The 21,424-nt window shown below is 41.7% G+C and overlaps 1 protein-coding gene across 3 annotated transcripts in view; it reads left to right on the forward strand.

Moving 5' to 3' along the window:
• The window catches only part of Dydc1 (DPY30 domain containing 1), a 16,966-nt gene extending 6,098 nt beyond the window's left edge, over nucleotides 1–10,868 (forward strand). For 2 of the 3 annotated variants that reach the window (XM_021182556.3, XM_085828927.1), the window contains exons 4-7: nucleotides 987–1,076; nucleotides 4,667–4,726; nucleotides 5,703–5,807; nucleotides 10,163–10,868. In XM_021182556.3, the coding sequence (XP_021038215.1) occupies nucleotides 987–1,076; nucleotides 4,667–4,726; nucleotides 5,703–5,807; nucleotides 10,163–10,192 (285 nt within the window). In that variant the 3' untranslated portion in view covers nucleotides 10,193–10,868. Of the gene's footprint in view, nucleotides 1–986; nucleotides 1,077–4,666; nucleotides 4,727–5,702; nucleotides 5,808–9,454; nucleotides 9,588–10,162 lie in introns of all 3 variants that reach the window. The other variant, XR_015044727.1, reaches the window with a different exon arrangement.
• Nucleotides 10,869–21,424: the final 10,556 nt, after the last annotated feature.

Below are 21,424 nucleotides of genomic sequence, written 5' to 3' on the forward strand. Positions count from 1 at the left end.
TGGAGAGTAGTAGGTAAGGAGGGAGATGGTGAGTGAGCATAATGCTTTCATGGAGCTTGTGAGAGTAATGGGTTTTATTTTGATTTAGGAACACACAGAACACAATGAGTAACATTAAAGAATAGAAAAAAAAGAGTCTAGAGCCTTCTGTCCACAGGAATAAGAGAAAGTGGGTCTGGGAGACAAGTAAATGTGTGCTTCTTATTGTACTTCAGAGCTAGAGAATGGGTGGCCTCCGTATAGTGTGAATGGGTGTGTCAGCTGGTGACAAGTTGAAAGAAGACTGTGTGTTACTGTCTCTATCTTCTTCACAAAGTAAGACCCAATCATAAACACACATGAAGAACGAAGTGATAAGGTCAGAGGGACGGAAAGAATGGCGAAGGCCTGAAATAATACTGTAGAGGATGGAAGAATGGGTTGACCAAGCTTTCTGTGTTGAACATCTCTAACCTGAAAAAAAAAAATCCAAAAAAGTCCCTAAATATGAAACTTTTTGAGTGCTTACATGATGTCAAAACGTGAGAAATTCCACACTGTTGAACTTTGTTTCACTCAAAAATTATTAAAATATGGTATATAATTATTTTCGGGTAGAAGGTAAAACATAACTAAATTTCATGTTTAGGCTTCAGTACCATACCTAAGGCATCTTTCCATTTTTATTTACATATTAGAGACATGTAAATATATCAAAATTAAGAGATCTAGAGCAGGGCTGGTGAGATAGTTCAGCGGGGTAAGAGCACTGACTGTTCTTCCGAAGGTCCCCAGTTCAAATCCCAGCAACCACATGGTGGCTCACAAATGCCCGCAATGAGATCAGATGCCCTCTTCTGGTGTGTCTGGTTGTTCTGAGTTAGAGTCCAGCTTGGATTGTGTAGGTAAGACCTGTGTAAGACAAAGAAGCAAAAAGGAATGGTAACGTCTAGCTATTGATCTGCTGTAACTGCTGTAAGACTTCAACACTTGTTACTCCCCAGTAGCAGTTGGCAATCCAGTTGGAGTTGGAAATGCAACAAAAAGAGAAACAGAAGTCAGAAGATTTCCAGACAGGGCAAGAAAAATCAAGTAAGGTAATCTGAAGTTTTGTTACATGTCTGCTTGTTAGAAGCTTCTAGACTCTTCAGGCTGTTTCTTCCATCCATGACAGCAGAAAGACTGTAGGATGTACAACCCAGACTCCCGTTTCCCATCAGCAGAGGGATCAAGCCCGAGCCTTTCTGTCTGCTCTCCTGTTTCATGACAGTGGTTGTAGTACAGGACCATAGGCATCACTCAGGAAGTGAGTATAGTCACACGTGTGCCTTTGTGAGCCCAAAGGTCTCTAGAGGGACTCTGCTAATGGTTTTATCGGGAGACAGCTGTTGTTAATTATGGTGGCTGATTTGAAGGTACTTGATAGACGAGATAGCTGTATATCACTTTTCTTCATGTTACATTTATCAAAAAATCATTTATATCTAAAAAAATCTGTTCTCATGTTGATTTTCATGTCTCTTATGAAAATAAACAATGAAGTGGGTTAATTTTTAAAAATACCTATTTTCATTGGTAATAATTCCTGATATCCTGAAAATGTGTGCCATATAGGTCAGACTCCTGATTGTCTATGGCTACTTTCCTCCCTATCCAACTGAAACTCTCTTTATTGAACCCTCAGTAAACACTGAAATCAGAAGCAACTTCTATCAAATGTATTTGATATATTTATTAATACATTAATGAGAAAAACCCATCATTTGAAACATTTTCTTGTTTGTTTGTTTTATTTATTTATTTTTTGAGACAGGGTTTCTCTGGGTAGCCCTGGCTGTCCTGGAACTTGCTCTGTAGACCAGGCTGGTCTGGTACTCAGATCTCAGAAATCATGTTTCTGCCTCTTGAGTGCTGGTATTAAAGGCATGGTGAACATTTCTTTAAAATTCATAGGGTGGTGAGTTGAATAAAACAGGTGAGATATTGAAGAATGGATTCAAGTATCTGCATAGTTTTAATATCTAGTTGTTAGTCTGTTAGCTTGGGCAACAGGAACATTTTTGAGGTCTGTGCATAAGCTCACACATATACGAACACACCAGAGGACCCTCCAAGTATTAAGCCTGTGTAACCAGAGCCAAGACAAGTTTAGTATTTTGTACACTGTTTTTCCATATTGGCTTAATGATACTCATCTCCACCTTGGAAACACTTAGTCACTGCTCCGAGTCCTTTTGTGTCCCTTGTTCGGGACACATAAATTATCATTGTCCAATGTATGAGGACTCCTGAGTTAAAGAGAGGCCAGTTAGGAATGCTTTCCTCGAAGCCCTGGGAGCAAGAGTAAGAGCTAACGGGAACGTCTCCCCTGCTGCACTCTGAGGCTGATTTTAGCCTCTCTCCTGATGCTCTGGTTTATGGCAAAGGATGAAGAACTTAGAGTTTATTGGGTTCCAGAGAGTCACATGTTGAAGTTCCCAGCATTGCAGAGAAATGGAATCATTTTCTGGTTTAGGTAAAACAATTGGGAGAAAGATTATTGTTAAATAGTCATCCTTATAGTTGAGAGTGGTGCTCTTGTAAGAATATAAACAGTGTGGGCTACTGTGCGGATGCAGGGTAATAACTTCCTAGAAAAGCCAGGTGTAGTGGTCCATACTTGATCCTAGCACAAGGTGAGGCAGAGAAATCTCTGTGAGTTCAAGACCAGCCTGGTTCACATAGCAAGCTCCAGGATAACCAGGACTACATAGAGAAACGCCGTCTCAAATATGGTCAAAAGTAAATAAATAAAAGCTTTCTAGGAAAAAAATGCAATCATCAGTGCAAAATAGTACTACATATCTCTCTATAGTTAGGGTGGCCATATGTACAGTCACAAATTGAGTAATCTTCGAACTGCCAAAATGCCTTATCCTGGCATTAACCATGTGACCTTGCTGAAGGTCATAAAGACAAAGAGAAGAAAAGAAGGGTGCTATAGTAAGTTGGCTTGTTTAGAAGAAAGCCCTTCTCATTCAGAAGTGGCTTCCCATGCTGGGCAAACACTTCCATTGCAGAGTGAGTATAAGTGTTGCTAAGGACCTATACTTGGGTATGGCACAGTGGCTTGGGCAAGGTTAATTCATTTAGAATAGGCATTCCTTTCTTCCTTTATATAAAACCCAACTTCAGGTTCTCTTTAAAAATCTTATTCTAAGATGTTATTTTAATATCGTTGCTTTTCATAGCTGCTAGAATGTTTGCTTCAATTTTAATGTTTCAGCCCATCTTTAAAAGTCATAATATTTGTTAAGTCTTAGAAAATTCTATACGATGTATCTTTTTTATACATTTCCCTTCTATTTTTAAGATTATAATGTAATTACATCATTTCTCTATTCTTTATTTCCCATCAAACCCTCCCATATACTTCTCATTTTTTCAAATTCATTGCCTTTTCCCATTAATAATTTCCCATTAATAATTAATTGGTTGACATTAATAATTTCCCACTGTTCATATGTATATTCCTAAATAGAACCTGCTCTGTATAACGTAATTTTGTATATGTTTTCAGTGCTGGACATTTGGCATTGGATAACTATTTAGTGTGCTTTTCTCTGGGGAAGACTATTTCTCCTACTCTCATTATTCTTTAGTTGCCTATAGTTCTTTGTATAGGGCTTTCCTCATTCCCTTTGGCTATTGTTGTCCTTGGTCAGTTTGTGTTTATGCAGTCATGGCTGTGAGACTTCACGTATGTAGCTTTTGACACCACTAGGAGACAGTCTCAGCAAACTCCCTGATCCTCTGGTTCTTACCATTGTTTTGCTCTCTGCCATGTCCTATGAGCCTTAGGTGCATGAGTTGTTTTGTAGATGTATTCATTGGGTCTGTACGCCTCAATTCTGCATTTTAATTTAATGAGGTTTTATATTAACTTAATTTTAATGTGGTTTCAATTTAATTTAATGTGGTTTTCTGTAATAGTCTCTGTCTGTTGCTCAGAGAACTTTAATGAGTTTCCTTAGATGAACCCAAACATTTATATATGGATTCAAGGATGAATATTTAGAATATCTAGGAATTATGTGGGTTTAGTAAAATGGTGGTTGTAGGTTCTCCTTTAAGATCCAAGAATTTACTCAGCCTGAGTAGTTAGCTAGGTTTCCAGTACCAATCAGGATGCCCCTCTTGTTGATTAGATCTTATTATGTCCAATTAGAGAGCTCTTGTTTACCACTAAGGTATATGTGCCACTACTGAACCATTTGGGTTATCCTACAATACTGGTTATTGTAGTTCATAGGCATCATAGCTGTTGCTTCTTTCCTTTGGAAGCTTGCTTGCATGGTACCTTCTGGTATCATAAAAATTGATCCCCAGGATAAAAGGTACTCAGGTCTCTTTCAGCCCAAGACTATGTGTCTGAAGGGCATGGTATCCTCAGCAATAGAGATTTACCTTTTACCTCTGGTCCACTCATTTTTTAAAAAGAATTTCAATTTTTGTTATCTCCTATTAGTATGTAATAAGAAATTAAACTGTGACTTATTGTTTTGTGTGTACTGTATTCTAATGAGTCCTCAGAAAGTAACATTGCTTTTGCTGTTAAACAGACCATAGCACTTTATAAAAATAAAGCTTAAAAACCAAACATGGAAAGGAAATGAGCAGTATTCAATGTTTTCTTGACTTTATGCAGAACATGATGAGCATGGAGAGCACGGCTAGGGGTGAGGAGCAGGAGCCCATGCAGGCAGAGGTGAGAGGGGAGACCTACTGTGTGTCGTGGGACATGAACACATATCTTAGAACAGAACCTTACTTTTTGTATCAGTGGTGTCTTGGTTAGGGTTTTACTGCTGTGAACAGATACCATGACCAAGGCAACTCTTATAAGGACAATATTTAATTGGGGTTGACTTACAAGTTCCAAGGTTCAGTCCATTATCATCAAGGTGGGTATATGCCAGCATCTAGCCAGGGATGGTGCAGGAGGAGCTGAGAGTTCTATATCTTTATCTGAAAGCAGAATACTGGCTTCCAGGCAGCTAGAAAGAAGGTCTAAAAGCCCACACCCACAGTGACACACCTACTCCAACAAGGCTACATCTTCTAATAGTGCCTCTCCCCAAGTCAAGCATATACAAACCATCACAAGTGGCTAAAGTTTTAATAAGGGCACTGTCAATACCAGAATGGGCATGGTGGCATACATATGTGATCACAGTGCCTGAGGCTGGTAAGTTGTGATTCCTTCCAGGCATGCCTAAAGCTATATAGTGAGACCCTGCCTTAACAAAACAAAAGCAAAAGAAAACAAAACAAAACAAACAAACAAACAAAAAACAACAACAAAAAAAACCTTGACAGTCCAGATGGATATTTTGGTGATAAGGCACAGGTGTGCAGTGTCTTGAAACAAATTTCAAAGTGAATACTATTTGGATATTCTGTTTGTACTGGAATATTTTAAAGCTACAATGTCCTGTTATGTTGCCCATAGAATTGCTTACAAATTATGTGTATTAAAATTCCAAATGGATTTAAAAATATTTTTTAGTGCTTCATACTAGAATTCTCATACCATTAGCGGGCAGTGGTAGACGTGAATTCTATCAAATAAAAGTGATGAGTCTTAAGTGCTTAATTCAGAAATTTTATTTCAAAATTGAAAGAAAAGGGGCATGCTCATTTTGAAGCCATGTGAAAGTAGAAACTGAATTTTGTGACTGTAGGAATTGGTGATGGACTCGGCTAAAACCCTAGCGGAGATTAGCGATCGTTACGGGGCGCCTAACTTGAGCCGGGTGGAGGAACTCGATGAGCCAATGTTATCTGATGTAAGTATCAAGATCCCAGGACAGATTGGTTTTTGTGTTGATAATGTCTAGTGTGTATGGGATTGGTTTGCAAATAATAGTTTCCTTTATGTTAAAAAGGCCAAAAGTGTCGTTTGCCAGTATATCTCTATGTCTGTGTACCATACATCTGCAGTGCCAGTGGAGGCCAGAAGAGGGTGCCAGATCCCCTGGGAGAAGGTTCTGAGCTGTTCTATAGGTACTGGGATTCAAATCCAAGTCCTCTCCAACAGCCAGGGCTCTTAACTGCTGAGCCACTGTCCCAGCCCCTCTAACCAAATTCTTAACTGGTGTTCTGCCTGTGAAGGAGGCCCCACTGGCATAACTCTTGTCTATTTACATGTATAGCTCTATATCTGTCTATGTTTCAATCAGTAGATAATAATCTGTATCTATATATGTTACAGTTGGAATTTGAAAACATCAAAACTTCTTAGAAATACATGTGTAAGGGAGTGGGAGGGACTAGAATGTAAATAAATGAAATAATAATAATAACAAATAATAATAATGATAAAAACTACCAAGGTCACAAAAAAGAAAAAAGAAATACACGTGTGTAAAATAATTTTGTGAAATATGCAATCCTTAAATTCAATAGGGAAAGAACCGTTTTGGCTCTCTGGAACAAACTCTGTAAACACATACATAGTTTAGTGAGAACAAGTGTTTTTATAGTATATTATTGCACATGTGCATTTATCACGCATACTGTGATGTCCATGCCAGGCATTGTACCAGACGTAGTGGGGAGTAAGGCAGCTTTTCACCTGCTCGAGTTTTCTGCTTAGAGGAGGAACGCGATCTGAACAGCACTAGGTCCTTATCAGGAGAATGACCAGGAAATCTACTATTCATACCCATGTGGTTTATGGCTGAAAGAAAGGTCTATGAATAACTGAGTCAGATCAGGGGGAGTGTCTTGCCAGGAGCAAGAAGACATTTAGTTGTCAATTTGTGATACCTGGAATTGAATTTGAATTTCTTTCTTTTTCCTTCCTTCCTTCCTTCCTTCCTTCCTTCCTTCCTTCCTTCCTTCCTTCTTTCCTTCCTTCCTTCCTTCCTTCCTCCCTCCCTCCCTCCCTTCCTCTCTCTCTCTCTCTCTCTCTCTCTCTCTCTCTCTCTCTCTTTCTTGTTGCTGTTGAGACAGGCTTTCTCTGTATAGCCCTGGCTGTCCTGGAACTCACTCTGTAGACCAGGCTGGCCTCAAACTCAGAAATCCGCCTGCCTCTGCCTCCCAAGTGCTGGGATTAAAGGCATGCACCACCACTGTCTGGTGAATTTGAATTTCTTCCACCAGATTAGCCTGTGGGGGCATTTTCTTGAATGCCAATTCATGTAGGAGAGCTACCGTGGGCTTGGGCTGAATAAGAAATAAGGAAAGTGAGGGAATCAGTTGGCAAGTAGTGGTCTTGTTAGGGTCTGAGGATGGCTGAAGGGAGACCCCAGACTCAGGTAGTATGCAAAGGCAAAGAATGTTTGTTCTGCAGAAGCAGCCAGCATGTGGGGGTCAACCATTCACCAAAATGGCCAGTCCATAGGAGCTCCCGGCCCTTTTTCATGTAGGGCTAGAGGAATTTTCCAGAAGGATTAGATAATTTCTAATGTGATTGGTAGGGCCAAAGTGGTGACATTAGTAGAATTTTGATCAGCTGCTACGTTCTTCTATATTTGGTGAGATCTTAGAGAGTTGGTTAGGTAATCTAAAGTTTCATTGGTGGGTGATGAGGATGCTACATGGGTTGTTTTCTGATTGGCTCATGCCAGGTGGTCTGTGGTCTGCATTTCTATGTCATGAACGTTTAGCCACAGGATGAGATATCTAAACCATACAAGGCTGCCCAGCATAGATGGTCAACCCCGAGATATTTCCCTGTTCTTGTGGTTATCTCCAGGCTGTCTTTGGATGAGGGAATTTTATGGAGCTGGTGACTTCTAACCTAGTTCCTGTGACAGATAGATGTCTTTCCTTTTGAAGCCAGTCCTGGTCCTGAAATGGAGGTGACGCTGTCCTTTCAGTCTGGCCTGGTCTAGTCATCTATGGTTTTTGCTTCAGTTCTTGCCCCAGCTTCCCTCAGTGATGAGTTGTGACCTGAAAGTATAAGCAAGATGCTTCCCCCTCCTCCCTGCCACGTTGCTTTGGCCGTGGTGTTGGTCACAGCAACAGAAAGAAAGCAAGCAAGTAAGCTAGAACAGGCACATCTTGTTACTTCATTCTGTGGGTACTGAGAGGGTGGGACATGATGAGGGTAGCAAGCTGAGGGAGGATCATTCTGGAGAGAAGTTAGGGACTGTTACTCAGGGGTGGGGAGAGGGAGTTCCAGGGAAGAATTACAGGTGGAAAACACAAGAGGGTTAAAGACCCAGGTAGGAAAGAGTAAAGAGCAATGATCAGGAGATAGCAGGAGCAGACCCTGAAAGAACTTGTAATTTCTACTCAGGGACTCTCTCTGATGTTTACCTGCAAGCAGTGCAGGGGGACCCAGTCAGAGCTGCACTTTAGAAAGAGTGTGTGGTGGCGACGATAGTGTGGGAGGAGGAAGGGGAAGAAAGAGCTAAATGAGCTAAGGGAGGGAGCAAGGTTAGTGTACAGGGTAAGAAGGCCTGCAGGTTGGGGTGGGGCCCACCGGGAGTCGCAATATTTAATAGTGTTTATTGGAAGTAGGAGAAAAAGCTGTTTTCAAGGGCTATGCAGAAAGCAGGGCTAGAAGGACTTAGTGATAGACAACAGGGAGCTAGAACCAATAAACAATTCCTTCCCTTTGAACCCATGAGCCATTGGAAAGGGGTTATAAGAGACCAGGCAGGGAGAATTGGAACTAGAGACAGCAAGAAGCTGCCAAACAGCCCAGTGTTGCAGCTCAGCTTCACAGAGCTGGGAGAGGGGTGGGGTTTAAAGGCAGGGGGTGGAAAAGCCAGATCACGTTGCAGGTTGTGCACATTGGTGTGGGGCAATGGATCTTGCCAGGAAACTTGGTAAGGTCTGAGTCCTAGAAAACTCGGGTACACACCTGAGATGGTAGGTGGCTCCCTGCTCCCTGCCTGGAACACTTGCCACACTTCCCACCTAAGAAAAATGTGATCTCTGGTCCTGTAGGCCCAGAACAGAGTTCTCCATGCTAATGAGGTACCTAGAGGCCATGAGGGTGTAGCCAATAAGCTCCCCTTCCCAGACATTCCTCCCTGCAAAAGGTATTTAATTTCTGGCTCACCTCGAGAAATTGGTACACATCCATTTTCCATGAGGAACAACCAATAAACAGTTTTGAACCAAGGACTGTCTCTTTCATCTACCACCACCAGGGGGAGCATGGAGAAGGCCTTCGCCTACAGAGCTACACTTCCTAAGTCTCCTGTAGAAGGCCTCTCTGTGCTTCCGCACAACTGTCTCCAAGCGGAGGACAATTGCTACTGAGCTAAACTGGAGCTGTCAGAATGGGCCCTGGGCTAGATGCAATCTTCAGCCCGTGGGCCCGCACTGGTCCGGCCTCCTTGCAGGCCAATGGAGCCCTGCTCCTTCATACCTGAGCCTCTGTGTGGCACTCTGTGGTGACTCGATGTCTGGGGTGGGGGACAGGGATTACAAGGTTAGGCGTCCCACATCTCAGACTGCGTTTTCCTACCCCCAGAATGGTGTCTCGGCGCCTCCCTGAAGCGTGGCGGCAGCACAAATATAACCAGAATAGACTTAAGTTTGGCTCAAGAAATGGGGGAGAGGGAGCCGAGAAGGAAACCCAGCCTTTGTCCCCGAGCAGCTGAGCTGTGAGTGTTATCATTGGATGAATTGGTGGACATAAGAAAAGGAAGTAGGGCTTTTTGCACAGGGAAGCTTTAGCCATGGAGATGTTGAATTTCAGGTGATAATGAGATGTACACATGACCAAAATGCACTTTATGTATGGTATAGTTCTGGTAGGGACAGGAGAACCATACAGAAGAGTCCCATTCAGTAGGCACGGGTATGTGTATTACCTGAGATAGGAGAGGAAGCACAACACTGAGGAGAGTGCCTGTGTGAAGGCCTGGAGTCTAGCTAGGAAGAAACCATTAGGAGCCCCAGACCTTTAAAGGCCAAGGCTCATAATCAACAGGACAAGGCTTCTGTTCCCAATAGGGGGTGGCTCTGGGAAGGGAGTGTCTCTGAAGGAGGCTGAGAAAGGTGTGGAAACGACATTGCTTGAGAACATCATTTATAATTACACTTTGGTACTCTTTAAAATCACCTGAAACTCAAACAGCGACCTTTATAGTCACACTGACATGGTTTAAGCTTGGTTTTCTTTGTCTTGTGTCTTTTCACTGTAGTAAAGTTTATTTACCTTGTATTCTGCTTTCAGGTTACCTTAAACATTGATCAAGATCTGTAGGACCAACCACCTGCAAAGAAATATTTTCTACCTGTTTCAAACTTCAAATCACAAGGGCCCTAACATGTATTTTTCTCTTTTCAAACTTGGGCCCTACTCCCCTTCCCATCAACTCACTAACTTTATAAACAGGCTTCAACTGTATCCTTAAAATAAAGTGCAGATATCTCAATACAAATTAGTTACTTGTGATGCATTGAGGAAGTCTGACAGAATTTGTTGAAGCAACAAAAAAGAGGCAAGAGATGAGCCAAAAGAATGTACACCTCTACAAAGAACAAGATTGCCTGGAAGGAAAGATCTAGAAACTACTGCTGTACAAAGGATCGAGGTCTCAAGGGTTTCCACAGCCCTCAGACATGGCCTCTCCTTTTGAGATTGAACTGAAAAGCATTTTCCAGATTGCTGGCAGGTGGAGCCTCTTAGAACGTTTAAGCAAACTCCTATGACGTAGGCAGGATTGCAGGGAGTATTTTCCCCATTGCTCTGGGAGTGTATGGTCTTGAGGTTGGCTCAGTCATCCGCACTGGAGAACAAATGTAGTGGATTCCTTTTCTTTACTCTGTGCTGTTGGGTAGCCAGGTTCTGTCTGTCTTTTCAGGGTTTGTGAAAGTAGGATTCTTGCAACGAGTGTTTACACAGACAGTGGAGCAGAAAACAGTCTTGGAGAACCTGGAGATTTTTTTTTTTCTCGATCAGCCAGTAGGCACAAGCACCAGGGCACTTCGGTTAGACAGATTTTTGGTTCTTATGAAGTTTAATTATGTATCTAGGGCTTTTGGGAGAAACCCCTTTACAGAATTCCTCTAAATTCAAGATTATGGTGTGAGGTTTCAGTTCTTAAAGACATGGGTATAGGACTTGGAGAGATGGCTCAGCGGTTAAGAACACTGACTACTGCACTTCCTAGATGACCAGGGTTCAAATCCCAGTACCCACGTGCCAGCTCGCAGCTGTCTGTAACTCTTGAGATCTGACATTCTCACATAGACATACATGCAGGCAAAAAAAACCCAATGCACATAAAATAAAGGTAAGTAAGTAAATAAGTAAATAAGTAAATAAATGGGTATAAAACCACAAATGCTACAAAGAAACCTTTTGCTTTAAATATGCTTTTGTATATAATATCCTTTACCTAAGTAAGTAGATACATTTTCCTGGATTTTTAAAATAAAAATTAATTTCATTAATTTGTGTGTGTGTGTGTGTGTGAAGGGCAGATTCATGTCACTATGGTGCACATGTGGAGATCAGAACAATATTGGGGAGTCAATTATTTCTTCCACATTGTTAGGCAGGGTCTCTTTTTGTCCCCCCCCCCCTTGCTAAATATTCCAAGCTAGCTGGCTTATGAGCTTCTGGGTAATTCTCCTGTCTCCACCTCCTACCTCTCCGTACTGGGAGTGCTGTGAGGCACCACAGCACATCCAGCCATTTTATCAGGCTCCTAGGACAAGCACATTGATCCACAAAGCCTTCTCCCTTACCTTGGTTTTCTTTTAGTTGATGTTCATCACTATGGATTTATGGTATTTAACTGGTATTATATTCTTCAATTTACATTACTATGATGATGGTGGTGGTGGTATGTATGCATAGAGTTTAGAAGTTGGCTTTTGGGATCTTTCTTTTTCTCTAGGCTTTATTTTTTGAAACAGATTCTTTTCAATGAACCTGGGCTTCACCCCTTGGCTAGACTGACTGTTCAGTTAGCCCTCAAGCTCCAGTGGGGTTACAGGCTCGTGCATTCGCATTTGACTTTTAGGTGGGTGTTGATATATCTGAACACAGGCCCTCATGTTTCCACTGTGAGCAGTTTGCCCACTGAACCATTTCTCTAGCCCCAATATTATTTTTAAAACGTTGGAGCTGGAGAGATGGCTCAACAACAGCTAAGAATGCAGATTGCTCTTGCAGAGGACCCAAGTTTGGTTCACAGCACACAAATCAAGAGCTCAGAGCTTTTTCCTGTCGCTCTCCCTTACCTGGAGAGTGGGATAGGAGGCACCTGTCCAGGAACATTGGAACTGACATAATAGTTACATTTGTCAGGAAGCTAGGAGCTAGACCTCATAACTCATGCATACATGGCACACTCTCCCAAAGTGACCTACACATTGAAAAGACAAATTTATAGATGCCTGGAAGCGGTGACTAAAAAGCGAAAGCAGAAACTTTTGAAAAATCCAGGAACCCAGATAGTAAGGATTCATTAAATTGTACTTGTTTCTGGTTGTGTTGCTGTAATACTTATTATGACCACTAGATGTCGCAATGATCCAATTCAATCCGAGCTGCTCCTTGCCTTACAGCTCAACAAATCCACATTTAGTATGGCCATCCTGTCAACCATTATAATTCAGTCTAGCCCAACTTAAACATGCTGGGGAGACTTACTTTAAGTCTATAGTTAGACAAAATCGTTTAAAGCCAATGTTTCAATAAAGTGTTTAAAACTTGGGTGGTATGTTGCATGTTGTATGGAAAGTGAAGAGAGTGGGTGAACAGGTTCTTAAACCACAGAGCTGAAGGTACATGTGGTCTTGAGGATGTTTAATCCATCTCACTAAAATCGCTTGCAGTAGCTATGATGACATAATCATGAATTTAATCTCTTTCCTGATGAGACTCAAGAACAGGTGGCAGAAGGCACAAGGGCATCGATGCCTACTGACTTAGCAGGTACAGTATCTGTTGGGAAGATGCCAAGCATTGGCTACACCATTTGTTTCTTCTTTTGATATTTCTTCGTGGTAATCAAGAGCATCCTGTATCTGCCTGTCTGATCGTGTAAACCTGTGCTATTCACCTCTGCTAACTTTGGTGCCCTTTGCTGAGAGTACCTGTACCTCTGCCAGTTCCCTTGTGAGATTTCTTGGTGCCTCTGCTCCCACTTTGTGGATTCTGTCTTCATCCAGTTCCCTAGGTAGTCACTGGAAAGCTCTTCAGCCTCTGTCCCAAAGGGGCTTGTGAAGATCTTCATCAATGCCCCATTCTGGATGTTTTCTGACTAATTCTCACACAGCTGAAGTCACACATTCTCTGTCACACAGCACAGGCAACATGTTGATTGAGCCCGTTTCTTCACAACACAAGCCTCCTCTCCCCTCAGAAATCTTTAAGATTAGAGACTTTGCCAGACAAAGGTGGGACCTGGTGCTTTTTACTTCAAACTCCCACCACATTGCCTGCTAAGGCACTAAAAAAAAAAAAAAAAAAATCTCTTGTGTGAAGACAACCCTAACTTTTGAGTCTGTTTTTAAATTGTTTTCCCAAATGCCACTGATGTGTCTGGCCTGACTCCTCCTCATGCTTATGGAGCCTTTCAGACAGCAGAACATTAATGCTATTCAAAAATTCTGGCAGCTTTCATTTAGAGTTGATCATGTCCAATGGCCTGAGCAACCATTGGTGGTAAACAGGATGCTTTGAAGAAAGCTCTTGCGCATTGGTCCATCGGTTGAACGAATGCAGTCACAGTGGGTGGTAAACACAGTCATGAGTGTGGATGGTGCCTATATACTTTGAATACTCACAAGATCAAAAGACTCTTGAATATGATGCTACTTTAGCCTGTAAAATTCTCTTCTTGCCTGTGGCATAAAATAGTCCAATGACCAGTCTTCAGACAATGCTGCCAAACATTCGTTCTTCTGGAGATAACAAATGGGGAACGTTCACAGTCTTGAATATTTCAGGCTTCTTTAGCTGTAGGCAAAGAAGGGCTTTCGTTTGAATCCTGCAACATCTCCACCCAAAAGCAGCATCTCAGAGTCTTAGGATGCATTGGCTTTATGCTTCCAAGACAGGCTCATTTCATCCATACTAAGCCGTCATTACAGACTTTTTTTTCTCAACTATAGAAACCCCATGCAGTCTATTTGGAGTTCTGTAAGCTTCTTGTATGTTCATGGGCATCTCTTTCTTTAGGTTTGGGAAGTTTTCTTCTATAATTTTGTTGAAGATATTTGCTGGTCCTCTGAGTTGAAAATCTTCATTCACAGGGCCCCCAATGGAGGAGCTAGAGAAAGTACCCAAGGAGCTAAAGGGAGCTGCAACCCCATAGGTGGAACATTATTATGAACTAACCAGTACCCCAGAGCTCTTGACTCTAGCTGCATTTGTATCAAAAGATGGCCTAGTTGGCCATCACTGGAAAGAGAGGCCCATTGGACTTGCCAACTTTATATGCCCCAGTACAGGGGAATGCCAGGGCCAAGGGGTGGGGGTGGGTGGGGGACTGGGGGTGGAGGAGTGTATTGGGGACTTTTTGGATAGCATTGGAAATGTAATTGAGGAAAATACCTAATTAAAAAAAAAAAAAAGAAAGAAACCCCATGCAGCTCTTCTTCCTAGGTCAGTACTTGCTCCCTACTACTGACCTTCAGATTCAAAAATCACGATGTTCCAACTCCCACTCAGTACGTCTGAGCTGGGGCTGAAAGACTTACCCTCTTTTCTGCTTTTCCTTTATTTTCTTTGTTTATTTAGGAAGGGTCTCTTGTAGCCTTGAACTCCCAATTCTCCTGTGTCTACCACCGCACCCTGATTGAGAATTAGTATGGCTACTAAATTTCCAGCTGCAGACGTGGTGCTCTAGAATACACAAGGGAAACTTGTGAAAACCTTGGGCGTAGCTTATGTCCATTCTCAAGATCCTAGAGAGCAGTTACATTGCTTTCCAAAGTAGTCATGGGAATTCTCACTGCCCTCTCAGCGGGGCATGGGAGTCCCTATTGTGGTTGTCCTTTCTGGTACTTGGGAATGTTTTACCTCTACCATCCCCCACCCTAGAAGCACCCTTCATAGTTTCTTTGTGGTTTCATTTGCAGTTTCTTCTATTGATCATAAGATGACGCCTGTTTTGTGTTTACTGCTGATTTGCTCCTCTGGGAACCCCATGTTCAATATTTGCTTGCACACTATATTGATTTGTTTGCCTCTGTCTTATTGATTTTCCTTGTTGGTTATATGTTGGGAAACCACTCAGGTGGTAGGCTGGCTTCACCTGCCTTACTGTGCTTGCTGTTTGAAAAAAGCCTTTGGGTTTTATTTTATTTAAAGATTTCATTCATGTCTTTAACCATTTCATAAACTAATCAACTGTTTTCAAATCTTCTAGGATAGGTCACTTGGTCAAAGGTTTGCCTTTGTTGTTCCAAGCTGACCAGTAATCAAACTTAAAATTTAAAAGTATGGTCAAAGGATTGCAAGCTGGTACATACATTCTGGAAATCAGTTTGGTGGATCCTCAGAAAATTGGACATAGTACTACCAGAAGATCCAGCAATACCTCTTCTGGGCATATACCCAGAAGATGTTCCAACTTGGAATAAGGACACATGCTCCACTATGTTCATAGCAGCCTTCTTTATAATAGCCAGAAGTTGAAAAAACCAAGATGTCCCTCAACAGAAGAATGGATATAGAAAATGTGGTACATTTACACAATGTGGTACATTTACACAATTCAGCTATTAAAAACAATGAATTTATGAAATTATTAGGCGAATGGATAGATCTGGAGGATATCATCCTGAGTGAGGTAACCCAATCACAAAAGAACACATATGATATGTGGATATTAGCTGATAAATGGATATTAGCCCAGAAACTTAGAATACCCAAGATACAATTTACAAAACACATAAAACTCAAGAAGGAAGACCAAAGTGTGGATACTTCGTTCCTTCTTAGAATGGGGAACAAAAATACCAATGGAAGGAGTTACAGAGACAAAGTTTGGAGCAGAGCCTGAAGGAACAGCCATCCAGAGACTGCCCCACTTGGGGATCTACCCCATAACCAACCACCAAACCCAGACACTAGGCAGATGCCAACAAGAGCCTGCTGACAGGAGCCTGATATAGCTGTCTCCTGTGAGGCTCTGCTAGTGCCTGCTCACAGTCATCACAGCACAAGGTCCCCAATGAAGGAGCCAGAGAAATACACAGGAAGCTGAAGGGGACTGAAGCCCCAGAGAAGGAACATCAACTATCCAGTACCCCCCAGAGGTCCTTGGAACTATACCACCAATCAAAACACATGGTGGAACTTGTGGCTCTAGCTATATATGTAGCAGAGGATGGCCTAGTCGGTCATCAATGTGAGGAGAGGCCCTTGGTCCTGCAAAGGCTTTATGCCCCAGTATAGGGGAATGCCAGGACCAGGAATGGGAGTGGGTGGGTTGGGGATCAGGAGGAGGGGGAGGGGATAGGGGATTTTCAGGGGAGACTAGGAAAGGGGATAACATTTGAAATGTAAATAAAATATCTAATAAAAATAGTATGGTCAAGTGCACTGTTAGCAGTTGTATGGAATAAAAGGATTCTGGTTCCTGACTTGAATGGTGGCAAATGGCACTTGAGGTGCTGAAGCTGAGCCTGTCTGCTGCAGCTTAAGTATGTCAACCCTACCCCCCAGCCTTGTTGCAATTTTCAGTGCTTTGACTTCTGTGGGAACTAAAACGGGGCCCTGGGGAAGATTGGGAAGGAAAGACCCACGCCTCACCAGAGTTCCACCTATGCTCTAGACAGGCAGGCATGGGAGGTCTGCCACACACTTTCCACCTAAAGAAGCTTAGGACATTGCCTATGTGACTTCTAGCCATGCTTCTCTTGTGGGGGCTGTGGAGGGCGGTAACTTAGGCAGGAGCCAGAGTTCCAGGAGCATAAGGGAACGCCTTCCTTCTGAGGTTCAGACCTCAGCTCAACTGAAGACCAGCCTGTCTGTGCATAACTCAATGCCCCACAGACTTCCTTTCTTCAGGGAGAAAGGAAAGATTTCTTGAATCCCAAAGTGCAAGTTAATATGGGAGTATTCACATCTGGAGGCACACAGACTGACTTTCCAGTCTGTGAGACTGAGCATGGTTGGTGGGTGGATTTTATGAGTCACAAGACATGTTCACATGCTCCAGTATAACTCCCATGTGGCCACTCTGTCCAACTAAGTATTTATTTGTGTCAATCTTATTTTGAAATTCAGTTACCTCTGGCATTATGGATTATGCCTTTAAAAGGAAGAAAACAGGTACTATGATCCAAACATGATGCAAGACTCTATATTATCCGGATTCTGTTTAGCTTCGATAGTACTTGTATTATGTAGAAGCAGAAGTGCAAGTTCAGATATCATGGACTGGAGAGAAAAGGAAACGAGTTAGACATGGCCAGCTGGAGACTCTGAAAGCAGAGCAGAGCACTGATGAAGACATAGAAGGGCTACCTCTGGTGGGAAAGTAGGTGGTGGACACCGTCTCTGGTCCACAGTGCAGTATCTGAATCCAATCCAAGGGCTGCTGACATTTTGCTGATGTTACAAGTGATCATTAATCAGAAGCCATGGGTAGAACCCCAACACTTAGGAGACAAACAAGAGAACCAGGATTTCCAGGTCATCTTTGGTTACATAGGGGTCTAGGGCTGAAGGTACATAAGACACTTGGGTGGAAACAAAAAGATGGCAGCAGGTTGGCTCAGCCAGTCAAGGTGCTGGCTGTGAAGTCTGATGGACTGAGTTTGATCTCCTGAACTCCGGTGGTGAAGGAAAAACTCTTTTTTTTTTTTTTTAAATTCCAGCAGAGGAAGCTGAGACTAGAGGATCCTTGGGTCTCGGTGATCAGCCAGGTTAGCTGAATGAACAAGCCTCAGTCAGGCTAGTAAGAGAAGCCATCTCACAAATAGAACAAAGCCCAGGCTGTCCTCTGCTCTCCATTCACATTTACACACATACATACACAACCATACCAACATGTGTACACACACACACACACACACACACACACAGACACACAGAGAGAGACAGAGAGAGAGACAGAGACACAGAGAGAGAGAGAGAGAGAGAGAGAGACAGAGACAGAGAAAGAGAGACAGAGACAGACAGAGGGACAGAGACTGAAGAGATGGCTCAGCAGGTAAGCTGCTCCATCAGAGTTTGTTCCCAGCACTCAGATCTGTAACTTCAGCTTCAAGAAATGTGGCATCCTTCATGGGCATCCCCCAGGCATATACATACAGACACACACACACACAGAGACATATAAAGAAAAATAAAATACATCTTATAGGATTTGTCTAAAGCACAAAAGATAATAAATCAAGATCTCTTTCTCATTTTCTCTCCTCCACAGTCTGTCTTTGGAGTGTTGCAATCCCTGCTTTATTGATGGAATGGTGATCTGCTTAGTGGAGGAGTTGTTTTCGGGGAAAGATGAACGGTCAGTGACTTTGCCACAGCTGTTGATGATATTATACAACCTTAGGCTGATGACCCAACATCGGCTAGGGAAGCAAAGACTTTCCATTTGGACAGAGTGTATTTCCTAGTTTTCCTATTTTTGTTGTTGAAGTTTGATGAGTTGACTTAGGGCATATTTGAAATTTCTATAAATTTAATAAGGTTTTTTTGAGACCATTTTGAAAACAAGACCGCTTTACACTAAGTAGCTATGGCCATGCTGACCTTATTTCAAAGTGGCTTCAGGGATGCCTCCAGATGTCTACACAAATTCTCAACACATCAGGACAATGCTACAAATGGAAAGGTTTAGAATGGGGAGGCAACATCTGATTCCTTAATAGAGAACGTAATATATTAATTGCTGTAAACCGGCCCAGAGATTTGGCCTCGTAACTTCTTGAAAGTATTGGAAACCATTCTAGAATAGAGTTCTGTTAGTTGGATAGAGTCCTCGGCACTCATAATTTCCGATACTCCCATACTGGGCATGCATCATGTTCCTTCTTCCTCCCCTCACTGTGGTTACCTTGGTTGGGAGATGGACTGGCCAATCCTACCTTGCTTTTCATTTCCACCCAACTTTGTGTTTTTGTTCCTCTGGAATTATTGGCTAACTCCAAACATACCCATGCTCGTTTTAGTTTTGACACTGCAGGACTATTTATCTTGGTGAGTGTGTTTGCTTATGCAAGGTGAGTTTTATTGACTCAGTGATACCAACAGGCTTCAGAATATTGCATAGTTAACAGAGTCACGTGACTCTACAGGACTTGTAAAAATTTCCCTTTCTGCCAGAGTTTTTTACTTTTACATTTTCCATCCACGAAAGTGTTTTCCTTCATACTTCTTAGATTCTTGTTAAATAAATCCTTCACACTGGGCCCAACGTTCAGTTACCCACACAAGGGAATTATACAGTTTTAGCATAGTAGAAAGACCAAGTAAGTTTCCTAAGAGTAGCCACTCTTACCCAGGGCATCAGCACTAGCTCATGCCTATGCTGTGCACAGTGTTTGTGCCTATTGCTGTTGTTTCTTTTGGACTATTGCATATTTATTCAGGCCAGAAAGTTGGAAGTCACCCCTGAATCTGCCTACTCCCCTGCTTACCATACTCAATGAAGTATCAAACCATATTCCTATCTTACTACATCAGTCAATAAGGTCCCCAGGGGCAGTCTTGTCTAGCCCAGTGGCCAGCAACATGTTTACAAACCACTGTCTCTGATAACATTTCACGTCAACTGACATAGTCTGCTTGATAGCCTTCATGAATTTATCTCTGACATCAAGATTAAACTTATAGAATGCAGAACGCAGAGAGCTCTTTTTAGTGTGATTCCTGATGGCTACTCTGATACTTTCTGGCTGTTTACTTGAACACACTCCACGATCTGCCTGCCTCAACCTCCCAAGTGCAGGGAGTAAAGGCGTGTACCACCACCATCCAAATGAACTCCCTTTTAGCTTCACTCTTTAAAATCCAGTTGAGAACGTTAGCACATTTAGGGGGAAATTTCTTCAGCTCAGTTAGCGTAGTCTAGAAACTCTCTCTTAGACACATTCAGGTGTTTGTCTTCATGGTGGCTCAACATCCTACTGAGTTCACAATCAAGCTTAATCAGAACAGTAGGTTTTTATGTATCTAGGAATTTGTTCCTTTCTTCTAGTTGTTCTATATATTGGAGCATAACTTTCCAAAATATTTTCTACTGCTCCTCTTGAGTTCACTGGTATCTATCTGTTTTAACATCACTTCTAGTCTTTAAATGTATTAACCTGAGTATCTTTTTCCTTTATTAATTTGGCTGTTTGTCTTATTTAACTTTATAAAGAATTAGCTATTCCATCGACCATGCCTACTTGTATTATTTGCTTTATCTCAATTTCATTAATTTCCTTCTTGATCCTTATTATTTATTTACATGTCTAAATTTCAACTTTGGTTTGTTTTCTAAGACTCTGAGGTACATCATTAGGGTATTTATTTGAGAGCAGCCTTATCTTATTATATAGGAGCTCATAAACGTCTTTTTGAGAACTATAAACAAAAAGTTTCTTCACGGACTCGTCAGTCAATTGGTTTTTCCGAGCAGAAGTTGCTAAATGGAAATGAGGTCAAACATGAGCCTTTGCTATGTTGAACTTAGGTTATCAGTAGTGTTAGGAAGGGACATGAGGACAGTTCATGCGTAAGGGAGCCCAGGACAGCCTGTGCACAAGAAATATTCAATTTACATTTAGTTGGCAATTTAGAGCTATGATGTCTTCATGGGTTTGACTCTTAGAATCATTATACCTCTGACAAGATCTGTTAGAAGAAGACTGAAGCTACTATTTTAAATCTTGTGTAGATGGGTGTTTAACATAACTAATAACATTTATTATGGATGCTAAACCTTTATTTGCTTCAGCCCTGCTAAATCCTGCCTTTGTTTATTTGGAAACGTCATTTTGCTATGAATCCAAAACTGGCCTTTAACCCCAAATCCTCTTGCCTCAGCCTTCCGAATGTTTCAGTTTATAGGTGAAAACAGCCAAATCTATTTCCATTTTAAATTTCACCAAAACATGCTTATGAGAAGTATATTTGTGACATTAAAATAAATGGAAAAGTAAAAATATTCAAGCACCAGGGAATGAGCAGCTGAATAATATACAGTACATTTCTTCTGTGGGATACTGTCTAGGTGCTAAAAGAAATATCTATCTGTATGTTAAATATGAAAAGTGAGCTACATATAGATATGGGAAAGGAGCAAACTGCAAATATGTGTATGTGAATAAACATATGCACATATACCATGCTATTTTTTGTTCAGAAGAATACCATGCATACATGCATAGCTTGTTTAATTATATTTGCTAATGTTCATAACTTCGTATTGCTTTCTAGAAGTATGTTAAACACTCATTATACCTAAATAGTCTAATCTCATTTTTACAGTAATTCTCTAAGGCAGGTAATAACTTTTCCTGTTGATGAGCT

This window comes from Mus caroli, unplaced genomic scaffold, assembly GCF_978045245.1.
Source record: "Mus caroli unplaced genomic scaffold, Mus_caroli_1 scaffold_12, whole genome shotgun sequence".
Taxonomy (NCBI): Eukaryota; Metazoa; Chordata; class Mammalia; order Rodentia; family Muridae; genus Mus; species Mus caroli.